This window comes from Orcinus orca, chromosome 19 (genome assembly GCF_937001465.1).
Source record: "Orcinus orca chromosome 19, mOrcOrc1.1, whole genome shotgun sequence".
Lineage (NCBI taxonomy): Eukaryota > Metazoa > Chordata > Mammalia > Artiodactyla > Delphinidae > Orcinus > Orcinus orca.
Window position 1 is genome coordinate 28,179,771 of NC_064577.1, and position 23,123 is coordinate 28,202,893.

A 23,123-nucleotide genomic window follows, 5' to 3' on the forward strand; every position below is an offset into this window, starting at 1 on the left:
TCCAGCCAGGGCAGCTCCCAGCCCTCTTGCAAATCAAGGCTGCGCGCTTTGGGCTGAATCTCAGTGGTGTCCCCAGTACCTGGACCTCTTCCTGCGGCTGGCACCAGTAGTTCTCTTATATTCCCATCTCGCTCCCAGGCTGCAGACCATCCTTTCACAGCCGAGCCGAGCCCTGGACCCCCAGCTCGTGTATCCACACCCCCCACACACTCTCCTTCCCCTCCTTCCTCTCCTCTCTAAGGCCATCTGACCTCCAGACCCTGTTCCCGGAACCCCTCTCCAGCCTCAGCGACCCTCCCAGTAATTTTCTCTCTCTTCCAATTGAGAATTCTTCCACCCCTTGTAAACATCATGGAACAAAGCAGACTTCTAGAGCTAGCCAAGGTCACGCTCAAAGCTGTTCATACCCTTTCTCCCCTTATTTCGCTGGGAGTGCCCTCCCCACAGAACACACACTCTGATCTCACAGATGCTGCGGGTCTTGGGAGCTGCTGAGCCAGTGTCTTGCACAGGCTTCCGGGCTGAAAGCTTAGGAAGGTCTCTGCCAAAGGTAACCTCTCCTTGTGGTCCCTGGGGAGAGGGCTCCATAGGGGCCAGAATCTCAAGGGCACAGGAAGCAGCAGTGGCCAAGTGTGGGGCTCCCTGGCACCAGGGAGCGGACCCTTCTCTCCCGGTGTCCCCTCCTAGCCCGCCCCCTCCATAGGGCCCCTCCTTACCCCCGTCCTGTAGCCCTACCAAGGCTCAGAGCGAGCAGGGGAGGAATCCGGCTGTTCAGTCCTGAGATGAAGTTGGCTGAGGTCCAGACTGACCGGAATGCCCAGCCACCTTTATTCCTTTCCTCCAGGTATTCCTCAAAACCCGGAAAAGCAAGCAGGGCAGGTGGCCCCCGGGCCCCCCAGCATGAGCTCCCCGTCTCACTGCCCACCTCCAGGCAACCGAGCCGCACCCACTGGGCAAGGGCACGCGCCCTCCCAGCCCCGGGGGGTGGGCCCGGAAGGGAGAGCGGGGTGACTGCGCCGGCCCGCCCCTCACTGCAGCCCCACCAGCTCTGTGATGGGAGGGGTCTGCACCATGAGCTCCTCGTAGTGGTGGAGAAACATCCGGAAGCGAGCCAGGTAGGAGTCCTCGTTGTACGGCAGCTGCTTCTCACGGAGGAACTGGGACACCACGGGCTTCACCTGCCAGAAGGTGGGCGGGAGGAGGGGCCGCTGAGCCGGGGCTGTGGGCAGGCCCATCCCCACTGGGACCCTTTCTCTGCCCAGCCCCCCGCTCCTGTCTGTTTTGTCCCATGATGCTCCGGAGGAGCTGAGGGGCTTGGAGAATTCCCGCCTCCCATTTCCAGCAGGCAAGGGAAAGGGAGGGCTTCTCCCCAGCACCCTTCTCTGGAGCTCCCAAATCTATGACAGTCCTCCTTTGCGTAGGGGGATAAACCACAGCTCCTTTTCACCAAACACCTACGGAGGGCCCAACATTTCAGATCCATTTCTTCACTTCATCCTCAAAGCCTGTCAGCATAAGCACTACTTAGTCCCATTTTACAGATGAGGAAGCCGAGGCTCAGAGACATTCAGTTAACTTGCCCAGAGCCACACGGCTAGTAAGAAAACCAGGTGTCTCTGGTCAGAAACCCACACTGCTGCCTGTACCCTGGACTGACCTTCCTGGGAACCTCTGACCAGGCCAGTTGGTTAGAGAACCCCGAAGGTGACTCCCCCTCCACCCTGAGATAGTTTCTTCATCCAAGCCCCCCCAGCCCGACCCTCATCTACCTTCAGGCACATGTTGTCGGAGAGCCTGGGGAAGAGGTGGTGCTCCACGTGGCAGCTGATGAGGGAGTGGCCGAACGCCCAGTCCAGCACGGGCAGCCGGGGCAGGTTAAGCACCCCCAGGCTCATCATGTGAATGCGTTGCGGCTTCTTGTCCCGGGAGAACATGGGCAGCCCGATGTGCTGTGACAGACACAAGGGTCACGCCCTGGGGCTGGGCCAGGCAGCCCTGTGCCTCCCCACCCTGCCTCAGGCATCCTCAGCTAGCGTCGGGGACCTGTGGGTTCTGCCGCCTTCCTCACCTCCCACTCCAGCAGGACCCAGTAGAGGCGTGAGGAAGCTGAGGTCCTCCACCCAGCTGCGATGCGACCCTGTCTGTGCCCCTCGCTGAGTCTCCCTATCTGTGCAATGAAGGGCTTGGCCTGGGTGCCTTTCGGATCTCGTGGTCCTCTAAGCCCACGACTGCCCACCGACGTCCCTCATGTCCCTGTGCCTGCATCCCAAAGAGACCCTTCTCTGCTTTTTTCCACCAAAATCCTGCTCATGGTTCAAGATCAAGTTTGCGCATCCTTGTGTATTTTTTCATTCAACAAGGATGTATAGGGCTTCCCTGGTGGCACAGTGGTTAAGAATCCGCCTGCCAATGCAGGGGACACGGGTTTGAGCCCTGGTCCGGGATGATCCCACATGCCGCGGAGCAACTAAGCCCGTGAGCCACAACTACTGAGCCCGCGTGCCTAGAGCTTGTGCTACAACAAGAGAAGCCACCACAATGAGAAGCCGGTGCACCACAACAAAGAGTAGCCCCCTCTCGCCGCAACTAGAGAAAGCCCGTGCGCAGCAACAAGGACCCAACGCAGCCAAAAATAAATAAATAAATAAATGCATTTTTTAAAAAAAACAAAACAACAAAGATGTATAAACGCCTGCTTTGCCAGGCACTGTCCTCGGTCTAGAGGATGTGGAAGTGAACGGGAGCTTCTGCTCTAGCAGGAAAAGCAGATGGGACACAACTATGGGATTATGTCATGGGATTCAGTCATTAATGGCAGTGTGGTAAGTGCTGGGATGGTCATATGCAGGATGCTCTAACCTGGGGTCTTCACTTGTCCCGGGAGCAGGGAGGTGACCATCCCTGGAAATGGCCCAGAACTGAGTGCTGAGCTGCTGGCCTCCCATGAAGACCTTCGTCTCCAGCTCCTGCATCCGCCTGCCTCGACACATGTGTGCTGGGACCTCTGCGATGGCCCTTGGGCTTATCACAGTAAGAGCCCTGGAGGTAGGAGCTGGGTCCTATTCACTTGTGTCCCCACAGAGCTTAGTCTAGTAACCTACACATAGAAGCTTCTTAATAAATCTCTGATCTGTGTGTGAAGGGCAGCCGGTGTTGAAGAGAAGCTCCTTACCTGGGACCAAAACTCTCTGTGATGACCCAGAGAGAGAAAGGAAGAGAGAGGGTGGGCAGGGGAGGTGGAGGGATGCTTCCTCAGGTGGCCTCTCTCTCCCCCCGGAAGCTAGGGTCCAGCCTGCGCCAGGCACCCTGGAGAGTGATCCCTGTAGCCCCCCAGCACTCAGGGTAGGGGAGGCCTCACCTGGAAGATGTTGACATGAAGGTAAGGGTGGGCCAGCAGGGATCTGGTGATGAGCATGCAGACCAGGGCTGAGCTGGGGCTCTGGAAGCCAGACACGTTCAGCAGCAGCCAGTAGTGAGAATAAAGGCCCAGGGAAATCAGGCCAAGCGTCCGCAGGGCTGTCCCGAGCTCCACCTCTCTCAGCCGTTCTGCCGGAAGGGGCAAGAGATAGAGGGAGGGGTCGGCGAGGTTCCGATCCAACGTGAGTTGGCTCCCTGGTGGCTCAACAGTGCAAACTAGGGTGACCTAGGTGTTCAGCTCATCCATACACAGCCCTGAAAAGTAGGTTCGCCCATTTTCTTTTCTTTTCTTTTCTTTTTTTTTTTTTTGGCCGCGCAGCTTGCAGGATTCTTAGTTCCCTGACCAGGGATCAAACTCGGGCCCCAGCAGTGAAAGCACCGAGTCCTAACCACTGGGCCTCCAGGGAATTCCCTTTTGTATTTTTGTTGTTGTTGTTGTTCTCACCCATTTAATGGATGAGAAAACGGAGCATTAAGCAACCTGACCAAGGTCAGTCTGATAGTAAGCGGTGGCCTGGGACTTGAGCCCAGGTCTGGCTGTCCCCTCGCCCCTGCTCTTTCCACCGTATGATATTGCTCATATGATACTAAAAATTATAACATGCAATAGAGTGTGAGGCATTTAGAAAGCATTTTTATATCTATGACCTCATTATGCTTTCACACCATCCTTTTTTTTTTTTAGAAAAAAAGATATTTAATAAACAATAACACAAGTGGATGTTTATAACATGATCAGGGATTACTAAATAGACAACAAGATGATGGTAAATGAGGCTTGTATACAAATATAAAGAGTAAAGGTTATTCATTTATTTATTTAGGCATTTGATGCCTTCCCATGCAACTTCCTAGTCTTCTCAGATAGCCACAGAGTTTTTGAAATTTTTATTTTATTTTACTGTGGTAAGAACACTTAACATGAGATTTATCCACATGGGTTTTAAAGTGTGCGGTACAGTACTGTTGTCTCTGGGCACAGTGTTAGATAGCAAATCTCTAGAATTTATTCATTTTGCAAACCTGAAACTTCACGCTCATTGAACAGGGACTTTCCATTTTCCCCTCCCCTCAGCCCCTGGTGCCACCATTCTATTCTTTGCTTCAATGAGTCTGACTACTTTAGATCCCTCATATAATACGTGGAATTGTTTCACACCCTCTTTGAGGAGCAGGTAAGAACCTGAGGTTCAGAGAGGTTAGGTTACCTGCCTGTGGTCACCAGCCAGTAAGTGGCAGAGCCAGACTTGGCCCCAGGACCAAGGTTCTTTCCACCCTGCCTGGCTGTCTCAGAAAGTTTCTGTCTGGTCTTAACTCAGGGCTTCTCACTTCTTCCATGAAGCCAGGAGAGGAAGGAAGGAAAGGGGGAACCAGATCTTTGCAGGGCCCAGCCCTGGCATACTCACCGACAGCCACCAGTGGGGTTATGATGGGGATCAAGAGAGGAGCGAGGAACATGTAGACGTAGCGGTTGAGGCAAGGCAGCCTCCATGTGCTTGAGTCCCCCAGGCCCAGCACGTTGGTGTAGCCATGGTGCATCTTGACGTGTCCGTACTTGGCGTGCTCTGCAGTGAAGGACGTGCATACCTAGAGGAGGGAGGCAGAAAGGGCGCTGGGGTCTGTATCAGGCACAGGCGAGCAAAGCAGGATCTTCGGAGCCTTGAAAACACCCTCCCTCCCCAGACCACGCATTTCCAGGGCCTTCCTGCCTTCCACCCACAGCTCATCAGCCTCGAACATCAACTCTCAGGGATCCACGACCACAGAGTGGCAGCCAGTCAAAGCAACTGCGTCCACTTGGCGTGCAAAGCAGTTGGCGTGCACAGCCCCCCGTGACTGCAGCCTGCAAGCCTGAGGATCGGACACACTGCAGGTAAAACTCCTGGCATGTGTTGCCAATTATTTTGTGAGGGTTTATCTTTGAAACGTCTGTGCCTTCATAACACTGCTTTGCATTCGGGGCCCACAGCAGTGGGGGCAGGGGTGCAGGAGTGGCCTGGGGGCGAAGAAAGGCCATCTTCTGAACTGTCCATGAGGGTGCCCCGGTGGGGACCAAGAGTTCACTTCTTCCTAGGGGTGACTCTTCCCTGGCGTGACCCGCTGTGGGATTCTCTGAAGCTGGCAGTGAGCGGCAGCAGCTCAGACTCCAAGAACAGTCATTCTGAATGTAAAAGAGGCGCTAAGGTGTTTCTTATGCAAATATATGCAAATGAACATGCAGCCGTCAGCCTCTTCCAGTATTTTATCCAAGCCAGAAGATGTTGCTAATTTTATTGAAGATGCTGCCTGCCTGTTTCCAGGAGGACGTGAAGGGTTTACCAATGCCAGTCACTGTGAGCCCCATACAGACAGCAGAACACACTCAGTTGAGTGTTCAGCATTCTGCACATTACACATGTAACTCATTAATCTTAAGCCTGGCAGGGTGTGGGGGGGTTATTATTATTATTATCAGTGCTGTTATTATTCACAGCTGACAGAAGCAGAAACTGAGATAGAGGCCACCTGCCCACCCCAGCTCACTCAGCTAAGTAGGTGGCAGAAGTGGGATTTGAACCCTGGTTCCATCCAAGATAAGGCATAAAACCCCTGGGGTGAGTCACTGCAACAGAGCATGAACCCAGGCTTAGAGTCCAGGCAGAAGAGACAAAACCGCGAGAAGACAGATAAGGAACGACACTGTCTTCCCACTGTCTGCAGAGACTCTCTCCCTTGGAACGAAATGAAGCCGAAAAGTAGGATATGATGTCACAACAGCAGTTTCATTACCGACAGGGGAAGACAGTCAAAGCAACACAGTACGGGCCCCTCTCAAGGCAGAGGACGTGAAGGTAAATGATGATTCAGCGACGGTGTGGAGTTCACAAAAACAGGAGAGGCGCTGTGCTCTCAGATGATGTAACCCGCAGAGGGGTGGGTTTTATCTCTGGTTTCGTAACCTTGCAAAGGGACAGAACCTGGGGGAGGCTGCAGAAGGTGGGCAGGTAGCCTGTCAGTTAAAGTGATGTCTCTTCCAGGCCTGCTGGTCTGGAAGGACCTGCTGCTCAAGAGGGCCAGGCAGTTGGTTCAACAAAGGGGCCTCCGCCGGGGTCTGCCAGAACCTCCTCAGGGGCCAGCCTGCCTCTCTCCAAGGCGTCCAAGTGTGTTTTGAATCTCACGGTTCTGTAACCAGAAGAAGCGACTGTTTTTAACTGCTCCTTCCTCGTACTTCTGCTCTGAGGGCCGATCCTGTCTGCATTGCTTCTCTCTTCAAGAAATGTCAGCTGAATGCAGCGATCTGCTCTCCCCTCTGGCCCAAGCTCCACATCTCCTCGCTGACCGCACTTTGAGTAGCAAGGCCAGAAACGACCTGGGGCCTGAACCCTACCAAGCCTGGTAAGAACTTGACCCTCAGGAGCCTGGTAGGGCCAGGTGCTCAGCCACGTGCCCAGACCTGGGAATGGGGTCCGGGGCGGGGATGGGCCACCTGTGTGGTCTGACGTAACACATGATTTGTGACTCAGCACAGGCTTCCAGAGTCTGTGTGCTTTGCCTTTTTATATAACTAAGAAGAGATCTGAGGCTGTTTCTGTAAGACTGGAATTCTCCCTCCCATCTAGACGTTCTTTCCAGAAGAAGAAGAAGGAACGCGGTGGGTTTGGGAGAAGGAGAGATTGGACATGGACTGCGGTGTGTCTCAGTTGCACCCATCAAGGGGCGGGAGGATGTAGCCACGTGCCACAGATGATCCCGCCGTACAGGATTATTCACAGGTCTCACCCACGAGGATTTCCCATCCAGACCCAGAGAAAGTTCCAGAAGCTTCTTGATATTGCTACCCTCTGTACCCTCAGGAAGACTTAAGAGCCTAGACCTCTTAGCCGCACTCAGGCTCTGCAAGTGGCCAGAGTGTGTGCGGGGCGGATGTCAGTATAATTCCTCTGGACATCCCCTCTCAGCTAAAACCAGAGGCCCCAGGCCTCTCATTCACTCATTTAGTTGTTTTTTCACTTAAGCATCCTCAGACCTCTGCCAGCAGCCAAAGGTAGTTATCTAATATTCTCCTGTTTTATCTTTTACACAAACAATACTTTGCAGGATTAAAAACCATCATTATAAGATTATGACACAAACTTGGGTTTCAAATAGGTCACTTTACTGGATTGGAAGGGGAGGGGCAGGACGAGGCAGGTGACGGCCCGAGGCTGTAGGTGTGGCCACTGGGGGAGGTGAGGAGTGGGCGGAGGAGGAGGCATCAACACAAGGGCCAAGCTTCCAGCTGGAGGCCCAGCGCAGGGTGGGGTCACTCCAGAGATGGGGCAGGAGAAGAGGGCCACAGGCATGGACCAGCTGAGAAAGAGGGGCTGGGGGTTGTCACAGCGGCAGCATCCCTCAGGCAGGAGGGACTCCAGGCTGGAGTCTGCCCAGCTTCCATCCCTCCCTCCAGACCCTCTCTCACTGATCCCAGGGCTGAGCAACCCCTTCACACTGGCTTCAGAGTTTGCGGGGTGGTGGGGTGCTTCTGAGGCTCCACAGGCCTCAGCAACTGGTTGGTCAGATAAAGTATAGGGCACCCACATAAATTAGAATCTCAGATAAACAACCAATCTTTTTTTTTTTTTTTTTTACGGTACGCGGGCCTCTCACTGTTGTGGCTTCTCCCGTTGCGGAGCACAGGCTCCGGACGCGCATGCTCAGCGGCCATGGCTCACGGGTCCAGCCGCTCCGCGGCATGTGGGATCTTCCCGGACCGGGGCACGAACCCGTGTCCCCTGCATGAGCAGGCGGACTCTCAACCACTGCGCCACCAGGGAAGCCCCACCAATCATTTTTTATAGACATATATCCCAAACACTGCCTGCATTTCTTTTTTTTTTTGACTGTGTTGGGTCTTCATGGCTGTGCACAGGCTTTCTGTAGTTGTGGCGAATGGGGGCTACTCTTTGTTGAGGTGCACGGGCTTCTCATTTTGGTGGCTTCTCTTTGTTGCACAGCATGGGCTGTAGGCGCACAGGCTTCAGTAGTTGTGGCACGTGGGCTCAGTAGTTGTGGCTCGTGGGCTCAGTAGTTGTGGCTCGCGGGCTCTAGAGTACAGGCTCGGTAGTTGTGGTGCACGGGCTTAGTTGCTCCACAGCATGTGGGATCTTCCCGGACCAGGGCTCTAACCCATGGTCCCCTGCATTGGCAAGCGGATTCTTAACCACTGCGCCACCAGGGAAGTCCCGCATCCTGGATTTTTATTTGCTACATCTGGCAGCCCTACTCAGAACACAAGTCCCTGAGCGCGAGTCCTCGGGTACCACGCGGGCTCTCCCGCTAACAGTGATGTGTTAGCACCTTCGGATAACAGAGGGGCCGCGGTGAGGGCGGAAGCCAGAGGAGCCTGGAGTGCCTCATCCTGCTGGGAGCGGCCTGGATGTGGTCGGGTCTGATCCTATCAAGTGGCTCTCATGAAATTCTTTCCCTTTTCAGGCCTCGTCCCTAGAAGCTCCCAGCTCCTCTGCTTGGCCCATGGGCCTCCTTTTTCCCTTTTCTCCAGAGTCTCCATGAGATTCTAGTGACTCCAGGTTTCTGTGGGTCCCTCATGCACTATGCTCTTCCCAGATCCATGCCTTTATCTGTACCTCTGCTCAGCCTGCAGCCACCTTCCTGCTTCTGGGCCTGGGATCAGGAGCCCTGTCCTGGCAGTGTCTCCTCTGGACACTCTCACCAGGGGTTCTCGGCACTATTGACATTTGGGACCAACACTGTCTCAGCCCCCAAAGCTCCGCAGCAAACCCAGCCTCCCTCCAATCTCCCCTCCCAACTGGGCAGGCACTGGGCCCCTGGGAGCAGCCCCACCCTTTTCTCTCCAAGCCCCTCCCCCAGGGACACTCCTCAGACTAAGTGCTTCCCCCCACAGACGACCACCTGATCTGCTCCTGGGTCCTTGGCCTCTGGGGGCCAGTGGGCAAGCCCACCCAGAGGCAGGCTTTTAGAGACCCTCAGGAGTTGGCATCACCACAAGAACCCTTAAAAGTACATTTTGCAAATCTGCACATGTGATAAAATGGCACAAACACACACACACACACCCCAATGTCAACGTCCTGGGTTTGCTGTTGAATGACATTTATATAAATGGAACTACTGGGGGAAACTGGGTGAAGGATCCACTGGACCTCTGTCCTCTCTGATCTATTTTTGCAATGTCCTATGAATCTATAATTTTTTCAAAAATAAAAAGGTTTTATTTTTTTAAAGTATATGTTGTACTGCAGATCTGAGTTTGCCTGCTAAATAATTCTTTTAATTAAAAAACTTAAAAATCACAGCGGTGCAAACTCAGATTACCACCCCTCGGGGGGGTGGGAGGGGCCAAACAGAAAGATTAGAGGCAGCCCAGAGGATAACAGCCACCCTGAATTCATGGCAAGGGAGCGTTCAAGCATCATGACCAGGCTGGGGGTTCTCGGCTTTGTTTCCACCACCACCACACACCACCACCACACGGGACTGGAACGAAGGTGACCGCGTTTCCCTGGGTGACACCCCTCCCCCAGGGCAGAGCTGGCCTGTGCTCTCTGTGGACCATCTGTGACTCCACCCCCGTAGCACAAAGCTGACTTCAGAAGGAGGGTTTGAAGTTGAGACACAGTGGAGCTTAGTAACTGGTACAGCCTGTTCCCTCCTACTCAGGGGAACATCTTGATAGTGAGTGACTTGCAAGGGAGTCCCTAAAGCCCTCTTGACTGCAGGAGTTAATCTTTCCCAACTAAAAATAGAGTTGTCATATGATCCTGCAATCCCATTCCTGGGCATGTGTCTGGAGAAAACTATAATTCGAAAAGATACATGCACTCCAATGTTCACTGCAGCACTATTTACAATAGTCAAAACAGGGTAACAACCTAAATGCCCAGTGACACATGAATGGATAAAGAAGATGTGGTATATATATACTATGAAATACTACTCAGCCATAAAAAAGAATGAAATAACGCCATTTGCAGCTACATGGATGGACCTAGAGATTATCATACTAAGTGAAGTAAGTCAGAACGAGAAAGAAATAACCATATGATATCATTTATATGTGGAATCTAAAATGTGACACAAATGAACTTATCTGCGAAACAGAAACAGACTCACAGACATAGAGGACAGCCTTGTGGTTGCCAAGGGGGAGGGGGGAATGAGGGAAGGATAGATTGGGAGTTAGGGATTAACAGATGCAAACTATTATACATAGCATGGATAAACAACAAGGTCCTACTGTATAGCACTGGGAACTGTATTCAATATCCCGTGATAAACCAGAATGGAAAAGAATATGAAAAAGAATGTGTGTGTGTGTGTGTGTGTGTACATATATATATATATGGAAAACTGAATCACTTTGCTGCATAGTAGAAATTAACATTGTATATCAACTATACTTCAATAAAATAAATTAAAAAAAAATCTTTCCCAAGCTTCAGTACTTAAAACATGGGGGCCTGCCCGCCCCAGCCTGCCCCCCACATTCCTGTGGCCTTTGACTGGCAGTCCCCAAGGATATGACTGACAGTCCCCGAGAATATAACTAGTAGTCCCTACGACATAGCCCAGGCCAGGGTGATCAGTGGGCAAGGTAGAGGGTCAGAGTACACTAGTAGGGGAAATGGAACATTCTGATGTAGACTGGAAATGGGTCCAGAGGGAAGTTCATCCTGGTGTGGGTGAACTTCCTGGTGTATGATTTGGGATACTTTTGCAGAGAAACAACAGCAACCTGGATGCCAGCCACCCCGTCCATCCTGCCAGCTCCTCCCCTCAGATCTGATGGGTCACAGCGACCTGTCTCACCCCCAGCCCTTGACAGCAGACCTTCAGACAAACCAGGCAAAAGCTGGCTGCCCCAGGAAAGCCAGTGACATTCAGCTGACACCTGAGGCTGCAACTAGCGGACTAGATTCTTCTATAGTGATGCTGCCTCCTGAGGGTCACGGTTTGGGAAAAGCACAGGCAGCCAACAAGAGGAGGATTACAGAGAGACAACAGGACGTGGCAGACGGGGAGAGCCAGGGATCCAAGAGGGTCCCAGGTCGTCCGCTGAGATCCTGCATGTCGAGAGCTGGTCCTTTGCGTGATGCAAAGGACAGGTGGTGGTCCAGGACCTGAACAAACAGCCCCCTCAACACACACACACACACACACACACACACACGTCCACTGAGCTTTGCATAAGTTGGTCAACCTCAGTTAAAAATAAACCGCTAACAGAGAAAACAAAACAAATAACAACAAAAATCACTAACCCTGGGACTAGCCTGGTGGTCCGGTGGGTAAGACTCCACGCTCCCAATGCAGGGGGCCCGGGTTCAATCCCTGGTCGGGGAACTAGATCCTGCATGCTGCAACTAAGAGTCCGCATGCTTCAACTAAGATCCCGAGTGCCACAACTAAGACCCCGCGCAGCCAAAATAAATAAATAAATAAATTTTTCTTTTAAATTACTAACCCTTTCCTTGCAGTTGACTGTGTTCCCTCCAGAGGAAAAAAAAAAAGAAAGAAACTTGTTACTTCGAAGCAAACATTGAAGAGTCAGGCCCAAACCCTAAATGAAGATCTAGGATGTCTCGTTTAATCCTCATGCTGGCTTCATGAGGGAGGAAACATTATTCTCATTTATTAGGTGAGGAAACTAACACTTAGATGCTGGTCCAAAGGCAGCCACTGTGTCCAAAGTGCCCCTGACGCTGTCCCCTGCCTGGCGGACAAGACCCAGGACTCCACTCGCCCCGCCATGCCATGGGCTGAGGAGGTGGAGCCACCCCTCCTTCTCACTGGGAGCTGGATCTTCCCCAGAGGGTGGCCAGGGCCATGCCTTGATGGGGGCGTGGAAGAGTGGAGGCCTCCCACTCAGGTTGGCCATCTGAGAAATCTGTGACCTGCCCACAGCTGACTGCAGCATAGCAGCCTCTGTCACAACACGGGGCTGGCAGCCAAGCCCCCCCCACCATGGGGGGGCTCACCCACCTCTAGGCTGTGACCCTCCAGCAGCTGGCTTTTCCCTGGACCTTGTCCCCCCCATCACCTGCAGGGTCATCATCAACAAATATTGAGTTCAGCCCTGTGCCAGGCGCTAAAGGGACAAGGAGGCAAAGATGAGGCCACTGCCCTGGGTCCCAGGGGACAAGAGGAGGTGCAGCCACCAGGCTGCCTGGGTCTTTCAGGGTGGGCCACATGCTCTGGTTCGCCTGGAGCCCTCCTGCTGGGGAGCCTGGGAAGACGACTCCTTCTTAGCTGCCCCCAGGCCCCTGGGACTCAGTACAGCTTTGTCAAATCCACACAGAGCTAACCCTCCCTCTCGTGTCCCATGTGACTGCCTAACATGCCCGGTTCCTCCCCTGCCTGTGATGACAAACTCAGGGGGCATCTGACCCTGGCTCCACGGTTGGGCCTGCACCTTAGGGTCTGGCTGGGACCAGTGCCCAGGGGTCCCCGGGAAGGAGAGTGTCTTCAAATGGACCCTGAGGACCCATTGGTTCCCCCTTGTCCTTGGCACTTTAGAAATGTGTGCAAGGGACTTCCCTGGTGGTTCAGTGGCTAAGACTCCAAGCTCCCAATGCAGGGGGCCTGCGTTCAATCCCTGGTCAGGGAACTAGATCCCACACGCCGCAACTAATAGGAGTTCCCATGCCTCAACTAAAAAAAAAAAAGATCCTGCAAGCGGCAACTAAGACCCGTGCAGCCAAGTAAATAAATAAATACTAAAAAAAGAAAAGAAAAGAAAAAGAAAAGAAATGTGTGCAGGTGGAAGAGATGGGTTTGGGGAAAATGAGGGCAATGGAGAGTTCTGGGTAGGAAATGCTTCCTCTCACCCAACCGATGCAGTATAATTTTATAAAACGTCGTGTGTGTGTACTTACAGTTACGTAGAGTTTTATAAAGTTATATAACTTTATTAAAAGTTAATAACTGAGGGACTTCCCTGGCAGTCCAGTGGTTAAGACTCCACACTTCCACTGCAGGGGGCACGGGTTCGATCCCTACTCGGGGAACTAAGATCCTGCATGCCACGAGGCGTGGCCAATAAATAAATAAAAGCTCTTTTAAAAAGTTAATAATTGAGTTAATTGGTCATGGTAACCAGTTCCTGGCAAAAAAGGGCTGTTTCTGGTACCAGCTTTCATATTAGTTCATAAGGGACCTGGGTGGCCACGGGAGAGGTCGCCTGGAAAGGAGGGAAGGGGCTCTCAGAAGAACTGGAAGGCCTGACACCAGTCCAGAGAGAAGGGCAACCTGGCCAGAAACCTTTGCCTTCCTGACCGTGCCCATAGGTTGAGGCAGCATGGGGAGGCAGTGGAAGCAGGGGGGCCAAGGGTCAGGAAAGAGGAGGCGCCTTCCTGGTACAGCCCTGGGGAAACAGGGGGCTTCTAGGATGGCTTGGCCATTGTCAGGTGTCCTGAGATGGCAGAGCTGGGGTGCTGTGACACCAGTCCCCTGCTTCCCTGCCCTTTGGTCTGTGGTTCACATCCTAAACCCTGATTGCAAAACCAGGAGGCCCCGAAGGTGTAGCCAGGACCTGCCAACCACAGGCATCCTGGTGGGAGGAGGAAGCTCTACCACCCTTGGCCCAGGGCTGCAGAGAGGCGAGCTGGTGCCCCCAGGAGAAATGGGTGGTCAGACCACATCGGCTGCCACAGTTAAATACTCATCATTCCTCATGCAGCCCTCTACCCCCTCAAGGGCTTGGGGACGTGCACACACACAGACACACACCCACCATAGTGAAGGCTGCACACTTGGGCCCACAGACCACAGCTGCAGCTGCCGGCCCTCGAGGGCACACACAGCTGCACACACCCAGTACCAGCAGCTGTTCCCACCCAGTCCCAGGCTCACCTCCACAAAGAAAAGCACCCAGATCTTGCTCCAGCGTTTGGACTCGGTGAGGGCACCATGAGTGGCAAGGTGGCTGCCCTTGACAGTGAGCGTGTAGTGGCACACACCCAGGATGGTGACGCCCAGGGCAAAGACCAGGAGATTCTCAGAGCGCAGGCACAGGAACCCTGCATGGAGAAGGGAGAATTGGTGTTAAGGGGAGCGGTAAGGGCAGGGCCTTTCTCTGGTTCTTGGAGATCTGGGCCCAAACAACCCAGCCCGCATCCCTGGGAGCCCAGGCCAAAGCGGGCCCAGTCCTGAGGACTGCCACAGACAGCGGTGAGGCAGGTCCCATGATGGCCTGAGGGGCATGGGTTGGCTCTCTCTACCGGATTTGGGACAAAACAGCCCCACTCACTCACCAAGGAGACGCTGGGAGTCTTGATTCTGCGCCCCAGCCAGAGGAGTGATGGTGTGGAGGGCATGGTGGGGGGTCCAGGCCAGAAGTGCAGGGAACGCTCCCATCCTCCCTCTCACTCCCCTCACCCCATCCCTGGTGTCCCCTTGGAGCACCCTCTCCTTCCCCAGGCCACCTCATTCTTCCCTGCCTCTCCTTGACTCGGCTTAACTTTCTCCTCCACTGCCCTTCGCGCCATCAGGGCTCCTCTGGGGACACAGGCAGGACACCCCAACTAGACTTTCGGGGTTGACCCTCTGTCCCGGGGTCCCGGGCACGCGCCGTCTACCCCACCCCGCCGCCCCCCAGCCCTCTCCGTCTCCCTCCCCCGCCTCCCACCGCCCCCATCCCAGCCGGGCCCCTGATCGCCCTGGCCCCGTGTCCCTCACCGGGTGGCAAGGCGAGGAGGCTGAGCGCGAGGATGGCGCAGTCCACGCCGTGGCGCTCCCACCACGAGCTCACCCTCACCACGTCCTGGACCCGCACCTCCAGCTCGCCCAGCAGCGACTCGGCCCCGCCGCTCGCACGGAGCTCGCCCCGCGCCGGTTCCATGGGCTCCGCGCGGCGGGCTCGGCGCCCGCGGAGGACTCGGATGACCCGGAGCGGCTGCGGCGCCGGGCGGGCTAAGCGCAGAGCGCGAGCCGGCGCGGGCCGGGGCGGAGTCACGCGCGCGGCTGGGATCCCCGCCCCCCGGTTAGGGCGCGTGCCGGGCGCCAGGGCTCCTGCTGCCGAGCGCGGCGGCCACCCGGCCCGGGGCCACCCTCCCGGCGGGCAGGACCAGAATCGCCGCAGGACGAGCGCGCAGATGTGCAGGGGTGGGGAGGCCATCCGGAGCCAGAAGCAGCTCGCGGTCCAGCGGCCCCGGCGGGGGCGGGGCGGGGGCACAGAGACCCCAGGGGAGACCCCCGAGGGCCTTCCCTGATTGCCTGATCTCAAATAACTCCCTCGCGTTCTCCCGGACCCCGCACCCCGCTCGGGTTTGTGGTACCATTTTTATCCCATAGCTTAAGTATTTTTCTCAGTAGCACTTAGCGGACTCTCCCACACAAGACACGGACATTTGTTCCCTGTTTCCACCGACAGACTGGGCGCTGGTGCCGACAGGCCTCACTTTGCCGATTTTGCTCAAGCTGTATCTTCAGTACCTTAAACAGTGCACGAAAATATTTTTGAATTCATGGGACAGAAAATTCGAGGCCTCACTCTACCCAGACCAGTGGGGGAGTGGGGGCACCCCTTTGAATCCGGCTTTAGCAGCGGTGACCCGTGGAGGGTTGGCTTCCCAGCCCAGTGGCTTTGGGGGTGAGAAGGGATAACTATAGGGAAAAAACGTTCAGAGCTCAGCATTCCAGGTGGGGTCCCTCTGCAGTGCCGCTCACTCGGGGGCGGTGCCCGGGTCTGAAAGCCAAGGCAAACAGCACTCGTCCTAGCCCTTCCCATCAGCCCAGGCCCCAACCCAGCGCTGCTGGAGGTCGGCCTTGGCCCCAGGAGCACAAGCCACTGTGTTCTGCAAACACCCTTCTCGGCTCCTGAGGGTCCTTTCTCCTTTTTCTTTTTTAACTTTCCCCCTGGTTTTATACTGAAGTCCCTTTAAAAATGAGGTCTGGGATGGTGAGGACAGCAGCACTGGCCTCAGGAGACCTTTGGAGAGGGGGAGGGGGAGGGGCGGGGGGGAGGGGGAGGGGGAAGAGGGGAAGGTGGCAGGAGGGAAGAGATGGAGGAGAAGTCTATGAAAGAGGGTCAGGTACACTTAAGACTTAAGATTCCTCGGTCTTCCTTGGCGTTTTCCTTCACTATTTCTTATGAGTTTATCCCTCCAGTTTTTTATAAAAGGGCAAGATTTCTTTACCAGGTTGCTATTCAAAAGGGCTTACGATTTAATAGGCCAGTTCTCACCACACACACGTCTGGCTCCGTACAGTTTACCAGTGACTTCCAGGTACTTATTAGGCTTGGTGTATCCCCCACAACTCTGTGAGGATGACGTCATCCCCATTTAATTGATGGGGGCCCGGATCTGCCCACAGTCACCCCACAGTTATTAAATGGCAAAACCAGCACTCAAATCCAGGAAGTCTCTAAATCCAATCACCCTTTGTTTTTATCAGAGATTCTTCCTTCTCAAACATACTAGCATTTTCAGGGAGGGGATACCTACAATTATTTTTTAATTAATTAATTTTATTTATTTATTTTTGGCTGCACTGGGTCTTTGTTGCCGTGTGCGGGCTTTCTCTAGTTGTGGCGAGCAGGGGCTACTCTTCGTTGCGGTGTGCAGCCTTCTCATTGTGCTGGCTTCTCTTGTTGCGGAGCACGGACTCTAGGAGCACGGGCTTCAGTAGTTGTAGTGTGCAGCCTCGGTAGTTGTGGCACGTGGGCTCAGTAGTTGTGGCACACAGGCTTAGTTGCTCCACGGCATGTGCGATCTTCCTGCACCAGGGCTAGAACCCGTGTTCCCTGCACTGGCAGACGGATTCTTAACCACTGCGCCACCAGGGAAGCCCGATACCTACAATTTTTAAAAGGATATTTGATATTAACATGCAACATTGTAATTCTATAAGGGCGAAATTCTACTGCTTTCATTCTATAGACTGGGGAACTTCCTGGTACCAGGAAGCCCCTCTCCAGGCCTGGGCTGCCCTCTGGACCTCTAAGTGGTGCTGGAAGGAGGCAAATGCTGTGTCGAACAGGAGCAGAGGTGGACGAGTATTAGAGGAGCTCAGAGGAGCAAAGAATCCCCATGGGCTGGGGCTGACTGGTAGCCTCCTTGGAGAGAAGCAGACTTAATTTAGAGCAGAGTTAAAACAAGAGGGTACTTTGGGTGTAGATGGCAGGGGAAGGGGCTGTGGGTTGGGAGATGGGGGGAAAAACAAAAATCCGAAAGACTTGAATAGACAGTTCACCAAAGAAAATGTACAAATGGCCAATAAACCCATGAAAAGAGGCTCCATGTCATTAGTCCCTAGGGAAATGCAAATTAAAATCCGAATGAGAAAGCCCTTCAGACAGCGAGTATGGCTGGAAATAAATAGCGGGGCAGCGCTAAGCATTGGCAAGGGGATGTGGGGTAACTGACCTCTCATTCACTGTTGATGTGAGCAGAAAGTGGTACAAACCCTTTGGAAAACAGTGTGGCAGTCTCTTTTAAGGTAATATACACTTACCCTATGACCCAGCAATTCAGCTCCCTGGTATTCACCCAACAGGAATGAAAATGAGTCCATGTAAACACGTGAACCTGAACAATCATCGCAGCATTATTCGTTATAGCCAAGCTGGAAACAGAGAATGGAGAATGGACACAGCAGCTATGATACACTCACACAACCTACACGATAAAAAGGAGGAGTTGGCGCAGGCAACAGTGTAGATGAGCTGATAGATGTAATCTCACAGACATTATGTGGAGGGTAAGAAGACACAGTTACTTTCTATGATCCCTTTTATAACTTCAAGAACAGGCGGAACTAATATATAGTGATAGAAATCAAATCAGGGACTTCCCTGGTGCCGCAGTAATTAAGAATCCGCCTGCCAATGCAGGGGACACGGGTTTGAGCCCTGGTCTGGGAAGATCCCACGTGCTGCAGAGCAACTAAGCCCATGCGCCACAACTACTGAGCCCGCACGCCTCAACCAGAGGGCCCGTGAGCCGCAAATAAGACCCGATGCAGCCAAATAAATAAATATTAAAAAAAAGAAGGAAATAAAATCAGTCCTTGCCTAGGGAGGAGTGGGTGGGGGACATTAATTACAAAGGGACATGAGGAAACTTTCTAGGAGGAGGGAAATGATCTGTATCTTGATTGTGGTGGTGTTTACGTGGATGCAGACATCTGTCAAAAGTCACTGACACGCACACTCAAAAATGGGTGCATTTTATTATAGTTAATTACACCTCAATAAAGTCAACTAAAGCAACAACAAAACAGCAAAGCAGATTTCCCTTTAAAATTCAATGAGCTGAACACTTCCCTAGGTACATACTCAACAAATGCAAAGAAACATACAAAAACATTCATAGCAACAATACTCAAAACAGGCGAAAACTGGGGACAACTCAAATGTCCCCCAACAGGAGAAGAATAAATACAATATGGGGAATTGCCTGGGTGTCCAGTGGTTAGAGCTCTGCGCTTTCACTGCCATGGGCCCTGGTTCAATCCCTGGTCGGGGAACTAAGATCCTGCAAGCACACAGCACGGCCCCCTGCCAAAAAAAGTGGTCTATGCCTGCCATGGAGTACCATTCAGCCCATACCTAACGTTTAACAAGATACACCAGACGCAGCCGAGCCCCGCCTCTGTTTCATTCCATTCATATAAAGTTCAAAAACAGGCTTAGGGTGGCCGTTACTGATGAGGGGTAGCGACCAGAAGGGCATACAAGGGATTTCTGGGGGCTGGTACACGTTTTGTTTCTTGATCGGATGTTAGTTATCCTTGACTGTGTTCAGTTTATAAAAATTCATCCTGCTATACTGTAATGATATGTGCATTTTTCTGTATGTGTGTTATACTTTAATTAAAACATTTGCTTTAATTTAGAAAACAAATTTATGGTTACCAAAGGGGAGAGGGATCAGGGGGAGGGATAAATTAGCAGTATGGGATTAACAGATACAAATTACTATACATAAAATAGATAGGCAACAAGGATTTACTGTACAACACAGGGAACTATATTCAATATTTTGTAATAACCTATAATGGAAAATAATCTGAAATGTATATATGTGTATATATATATATATATATATATAATATAAAACTGAATCACTTTGTTGTACACCTGAAACTAACACAATATTGTAAATCAACTAGTACTTCAAACTTTTTTTTGATTTTTAAAATTGGAATTTTTTTTTTAAGAGGTATTAATCAGCAGGTAGACGGCACCCATAAATCCAGAACAGTAAAGGATGGGAAAGCAGGGTGGGGCTGGCATCTGTGTTGCCTTGGCCAGGGGGGCTGGCAGCTGATCGTGTGGTGGGGGGGTGGGGGGCAGAGCGGCTGATTTACCAAACTCTTCTCCATTCCTCTCTGTCAGCCCATTCTGAGCTCTCAGCTCCTGGTCGTCTGCCTCCCACTCCCAGCAAAGGTGAGAATGACTTGTGAGAACAAAGCCTGGCGTGAAAGGCTCTGGGTGGTTGGCCAGGCAGCCCTGCTCCCATCAAGGCTCTCTGCTTGGCTTCTCACAACAGGTTCTGGGGGGCAGGTCTGGGCAGGCTCCTTGCCCTCTGCCCACAATGGGCTGCTAACCTGCTGCTAAGAAAGAGACAGCCAGGGCTAGGGGCTGTCTACACCTCCCAGCCGCCCTTCTCTAGACCTGCCTCGGCTCCCACTCAACCTCTCACCTGTCCACACAAGACTCAGTCAGCGTACATGAAGAGCACAGCTTTAGAGTCTGGGATGCTTGCTAGCTGTGTGACCTTGGGTAAGTCACTCAACCTCTCTGAGCCTTAGTATCTTCATATACACTAAAAAAGGAGTGAGATAAATATCAACAGGAGTTTTAATATTTTCTTCCTGTACCCCAATAGACTGTGTGCATACCCCACTTTGGAGATGACTAGACCATAGCCTAAATTCTAGATGCTCAGCTTGGTCTTTGAGGGCCTCCAAGTTCTAGCTCCACCTCTGACTACTCTCCTGCTTGGGCCAGAGTGACTGCTCCCTGACCTCTGACCCCTGGATGGGTATTGCCCTTTCTCACTTCTCTGTCTTTATTCCCAGGGAAATTGTTTCTGCTCTCACCCCCCATCCAAGCCCCACCCGTCCTCTGGGGCTCTGGTGACATCAGCCACCCCTGCAAAGTTTTTCCAGGGTTCTCGTATATTCCACTCATTCAACCCATTTTATTGAGCATCTACGGTATGACAGGCGCTCCAGCTCTGTGTCTTTCCCTTCCTCTGACCTCGTCATCTCCAAGCTTGCATTATTATTATTATTATTTTTTTTTGGCCATGCGTGGCATGCGGGATCTTAGTTCCCTGACCAGGGATCAAACCCACGCCCCCTGCAGCAGAAGCGCAGAGTCTTAACCACTGGACCGCCAGGGAAGTCCTCCCGGCTTGCATTAGGCATCAGCTGTCATGTACTTCCGGCGATGATCCCCCCTCACACCATGATCTGCCACAAGATTCGGTGTGCTCTGCTGTAACAAATAACCCCAAATATCTCAGTGGCTAAACACAGTACGGGTTTATTTCTTGCTCACATCACTGTCCGCTATGGGTCAGGTGGGGACCTGGGGATTCAGGCTCCTTCCACCCTGTGATGCCTCCATCTCCAACACAGGCCGCCATGACTGCCATGAGAGTGAAACTTCCAGTCTAAAGGGGCTGGGCCTCTAAAAACAGATAACAGGTGGGAGGAGGAGCCTAAAACAGACTCTAGACAAAGTCACGGGGCCTCTGTGTGTGCTCACACACTCACATGCACACACACGCCCACACACCTCTCCTCTGGGAAACTTGGAAACCCCGAAGTAAAGATAAATGAGCAAAACCCCGAAGTAAAGATAAATGAGCAAAACTACAGAGACACACAAGCACACTCAGGCTCACAAATACATACAAGCTTCACAGGAAGCTTTGGGTCCGCTACACCCACCCCATGCATCATGGATACACATCAGGGTCCTCGCCACATCACACACACGCACACACAGACACACACACGCACACACACACGCCAACACAGGCACAGAGCAGTCAGTGGTACAGCTGAGAGGCTGAGCAGGAGACAACAAGAACGGAGGAAGAAGACGCAGTGAGCGCCACCTGCCCCCATCCCACCTCCCCAGACCCGGCCAGCTGAGCCCCTGTTCTGACCTGGGGAGCCCCTGAGCCGCCCTTGTGCAGGGTGAGCGCCGGGGGAGGCGGCACAGTGAATGGGGGAGGCTGGGGCCGCCACGGAGAGTTTGGGGTGCGAATCCCACAGCCCTGACACTTCTGCACTCCGAGGCTTGGAGAAATGACTTAACCTGCCTGAGTCCCGGTTTCCTTACCCGTGAGGCAGGGCAATGGTACCGTTCTCATGGGTTTGCTGTGCCCGGTATGTAGAAAGTGCTAGATACGTGTTCTGAGAAGGCAGCTGGCCGCGTACAGCAGTGCGAATGGCCCAGACTAGCCATCCTGGCTTATGCAGTTGCTAGCAGGTCACTGCCCCCCTGAACCTGGAGCTTGTAAATAATACCTTCCTGCCCTCGCCCTGCTCAGATGGCTGTTGTGAGACTTGAAGAGACAGTGCTGTGAGGGGCAGTTTGATTCTGTGGATAAAGAGAGCCCCCGTGGGGCAGTGAGGTCAGGGGCCAGACTCCACTGGTAGCTGCTGTTGCTCCCGAGAAAGCCCCCTCCCCTGACCACCCGTTACTGTTCAGGGTCCAGTGGGGCAACCTCCCAGATGTGTGTACATCCAGAGCAGGGAGAGGGTCCCGCAGCCCTCAGAACACCTGCCCATGCAGACCTTCCTGCCTGTGGAATAAAGAAGTCGGAGTAGATGAAGGTAGGAATAGTGCCCGGGGGACTTTCAGCTTCCCAGGGCTCACCACACTGCATGCCCCAAGAGCTTTCTCGAAAGACCAAGCATTTGGGGCTCTGAATGGACTTGCCAGAAGTTTCCCCACCTCGGGCTCCAAATCCCACAGGAGTTAAGTCATCCAGCGATAGAAACCCAGGGAGGGCTCACTGCCCTCAACCTTCCTGGAGGAAATGGGGTGATGAGAAGCAGCCCGTCCAGGGTCAGACAGATGACGAGTCAGGCCCTGTTTGTGCTCTTACTGGCTCTGTGACCTGAGCAACGACGTGGTGGCTTGGAGTCTCGGTTTTCTCCTCTGTCAGATGGGTTTAATAATCCCCTGTCATTATTCAATGAGGCTGTCATGAGGATTCACCAAAATCACAGATGTCAGGTGCTGACATACAGCAGGCGCTCAATAAATGCCCTCCATCGTGATGAGACACGGCACAGCGGGAGCCAGCCTGACTAGGTTTGAGACAGCTTGGTTACAAATTCGGGGGTTCCCACAACCCACCACCTCAGGTTCGATAATTTGCTAGAACAGCTCACGGAGCTCAGAAAAGCACTCTCCTTACATTTACTGGTTTATCATAAAGGTTATACGTGAACAGCCAGATGGAGATACACAGGGTACAGGAAGGTCCCAAGTGCAGGAACCTCTGTACCCAACTCCACGTGGAGTCGGCATGTGGATGCGTTCACCAGCTCAGAAGCTCTCCGAACCCTGTCGTTTAGGGATTTTTATGGAAGCTTCATCACGATCAATTATTAACTCAACCTCCAGCCCCTCTCCCCCACCCCACAATAGATGGGGGGTGGCACTGAAAGTTTCAAGCTTCTAATCGTGGCCTGGTCTTTCTGGTGACCAGCCCCCATCCTGAAGCCGTCAAAGAGCC

General features: G+C 53.0%; 1 protein-coding gene and 1 long non-coding RNA gene across 6 annotated transcripts; one reads left to right on the plus strand and one right to left on the minus strand.

Moving 5' to 3' along the window:
* Window positions 1–775: 775 nt before the first annotated feature.
* Window positions 776–15,345, minus strand: FADS6 (fatty acid desaturase 6). The gene is made up of 6 exons (XM_004275449.3): window positions 15,091–15,345; window positions 14,266–14,432; window positions 4,824–5,004; window positions 3,359–3,546; window positions 1,770–1,949; window positions 776–1,178 (listed from the first exon to the last, which is right to left on the minus strand). Exons 1-6 carry the CDS (start codon window positions 15,251–15,253, stop codon window positions 1,029–1,031), a joined length of 1,029 nt encoding a protein of 342 aa, XP_004275497.1. The 5' UTR covers window positions 15,254–15,345; the 3' UTR covers window positions 776–1,028.
* Window positions 1,946–8,007, plus strand: LOC117203543 (uncharacterized). 5 transcript variants are annotated; one of them, XR_004486349.2, is made up of 3 exons: window positions 1,946–3,045; window positions 5,140–6,792; window positions 7,017–8,007. It is a non-coding gene; the product is annotated as an uncharacterized LOC117203543 (long non-coding RNA). The 5 variants fall into 5 exon arrangements; XR_004486351.2 differs by having other exon boundaries at window positions 5,140–6,248; window positions 6,435–8,007; XR_007473348.1 differs by having other exon boundaries at window positions 5,140–6,248; window positions 6,672–8,007.
* Window positions 15,346–23,123: the final 7,778 nt, after the last annotated feature.

What these genes read in the sequence shown, in the direction of transcription:
- FADS6 (XM_004275449.3), bottom strand. Translation starts at nt 15,253, where the DNA reads ATGGAACCGGCGCGGGGCGAGCTCCGTGCGAGCGGCGGGGCCGAGTCG. An exon ending in TTCATGTCAACATCTTCCAG is followed by an intron (nt 1,950 to 3,358) that starts GTGAGGCCTCCC and finishes TGTCTGTCACAG; the next exon opens with CACATCGGGCTGCCCATGTT. An exon ending in CCGACAACATGTGCCTGAAG is followed by an intron (nt 1,179 to 1,769) that starts GTAGATGAGGGT and finishes ACCTTCTGGCAG; the next exon opens with GTGAAGCCCGTGGTGTCCCA.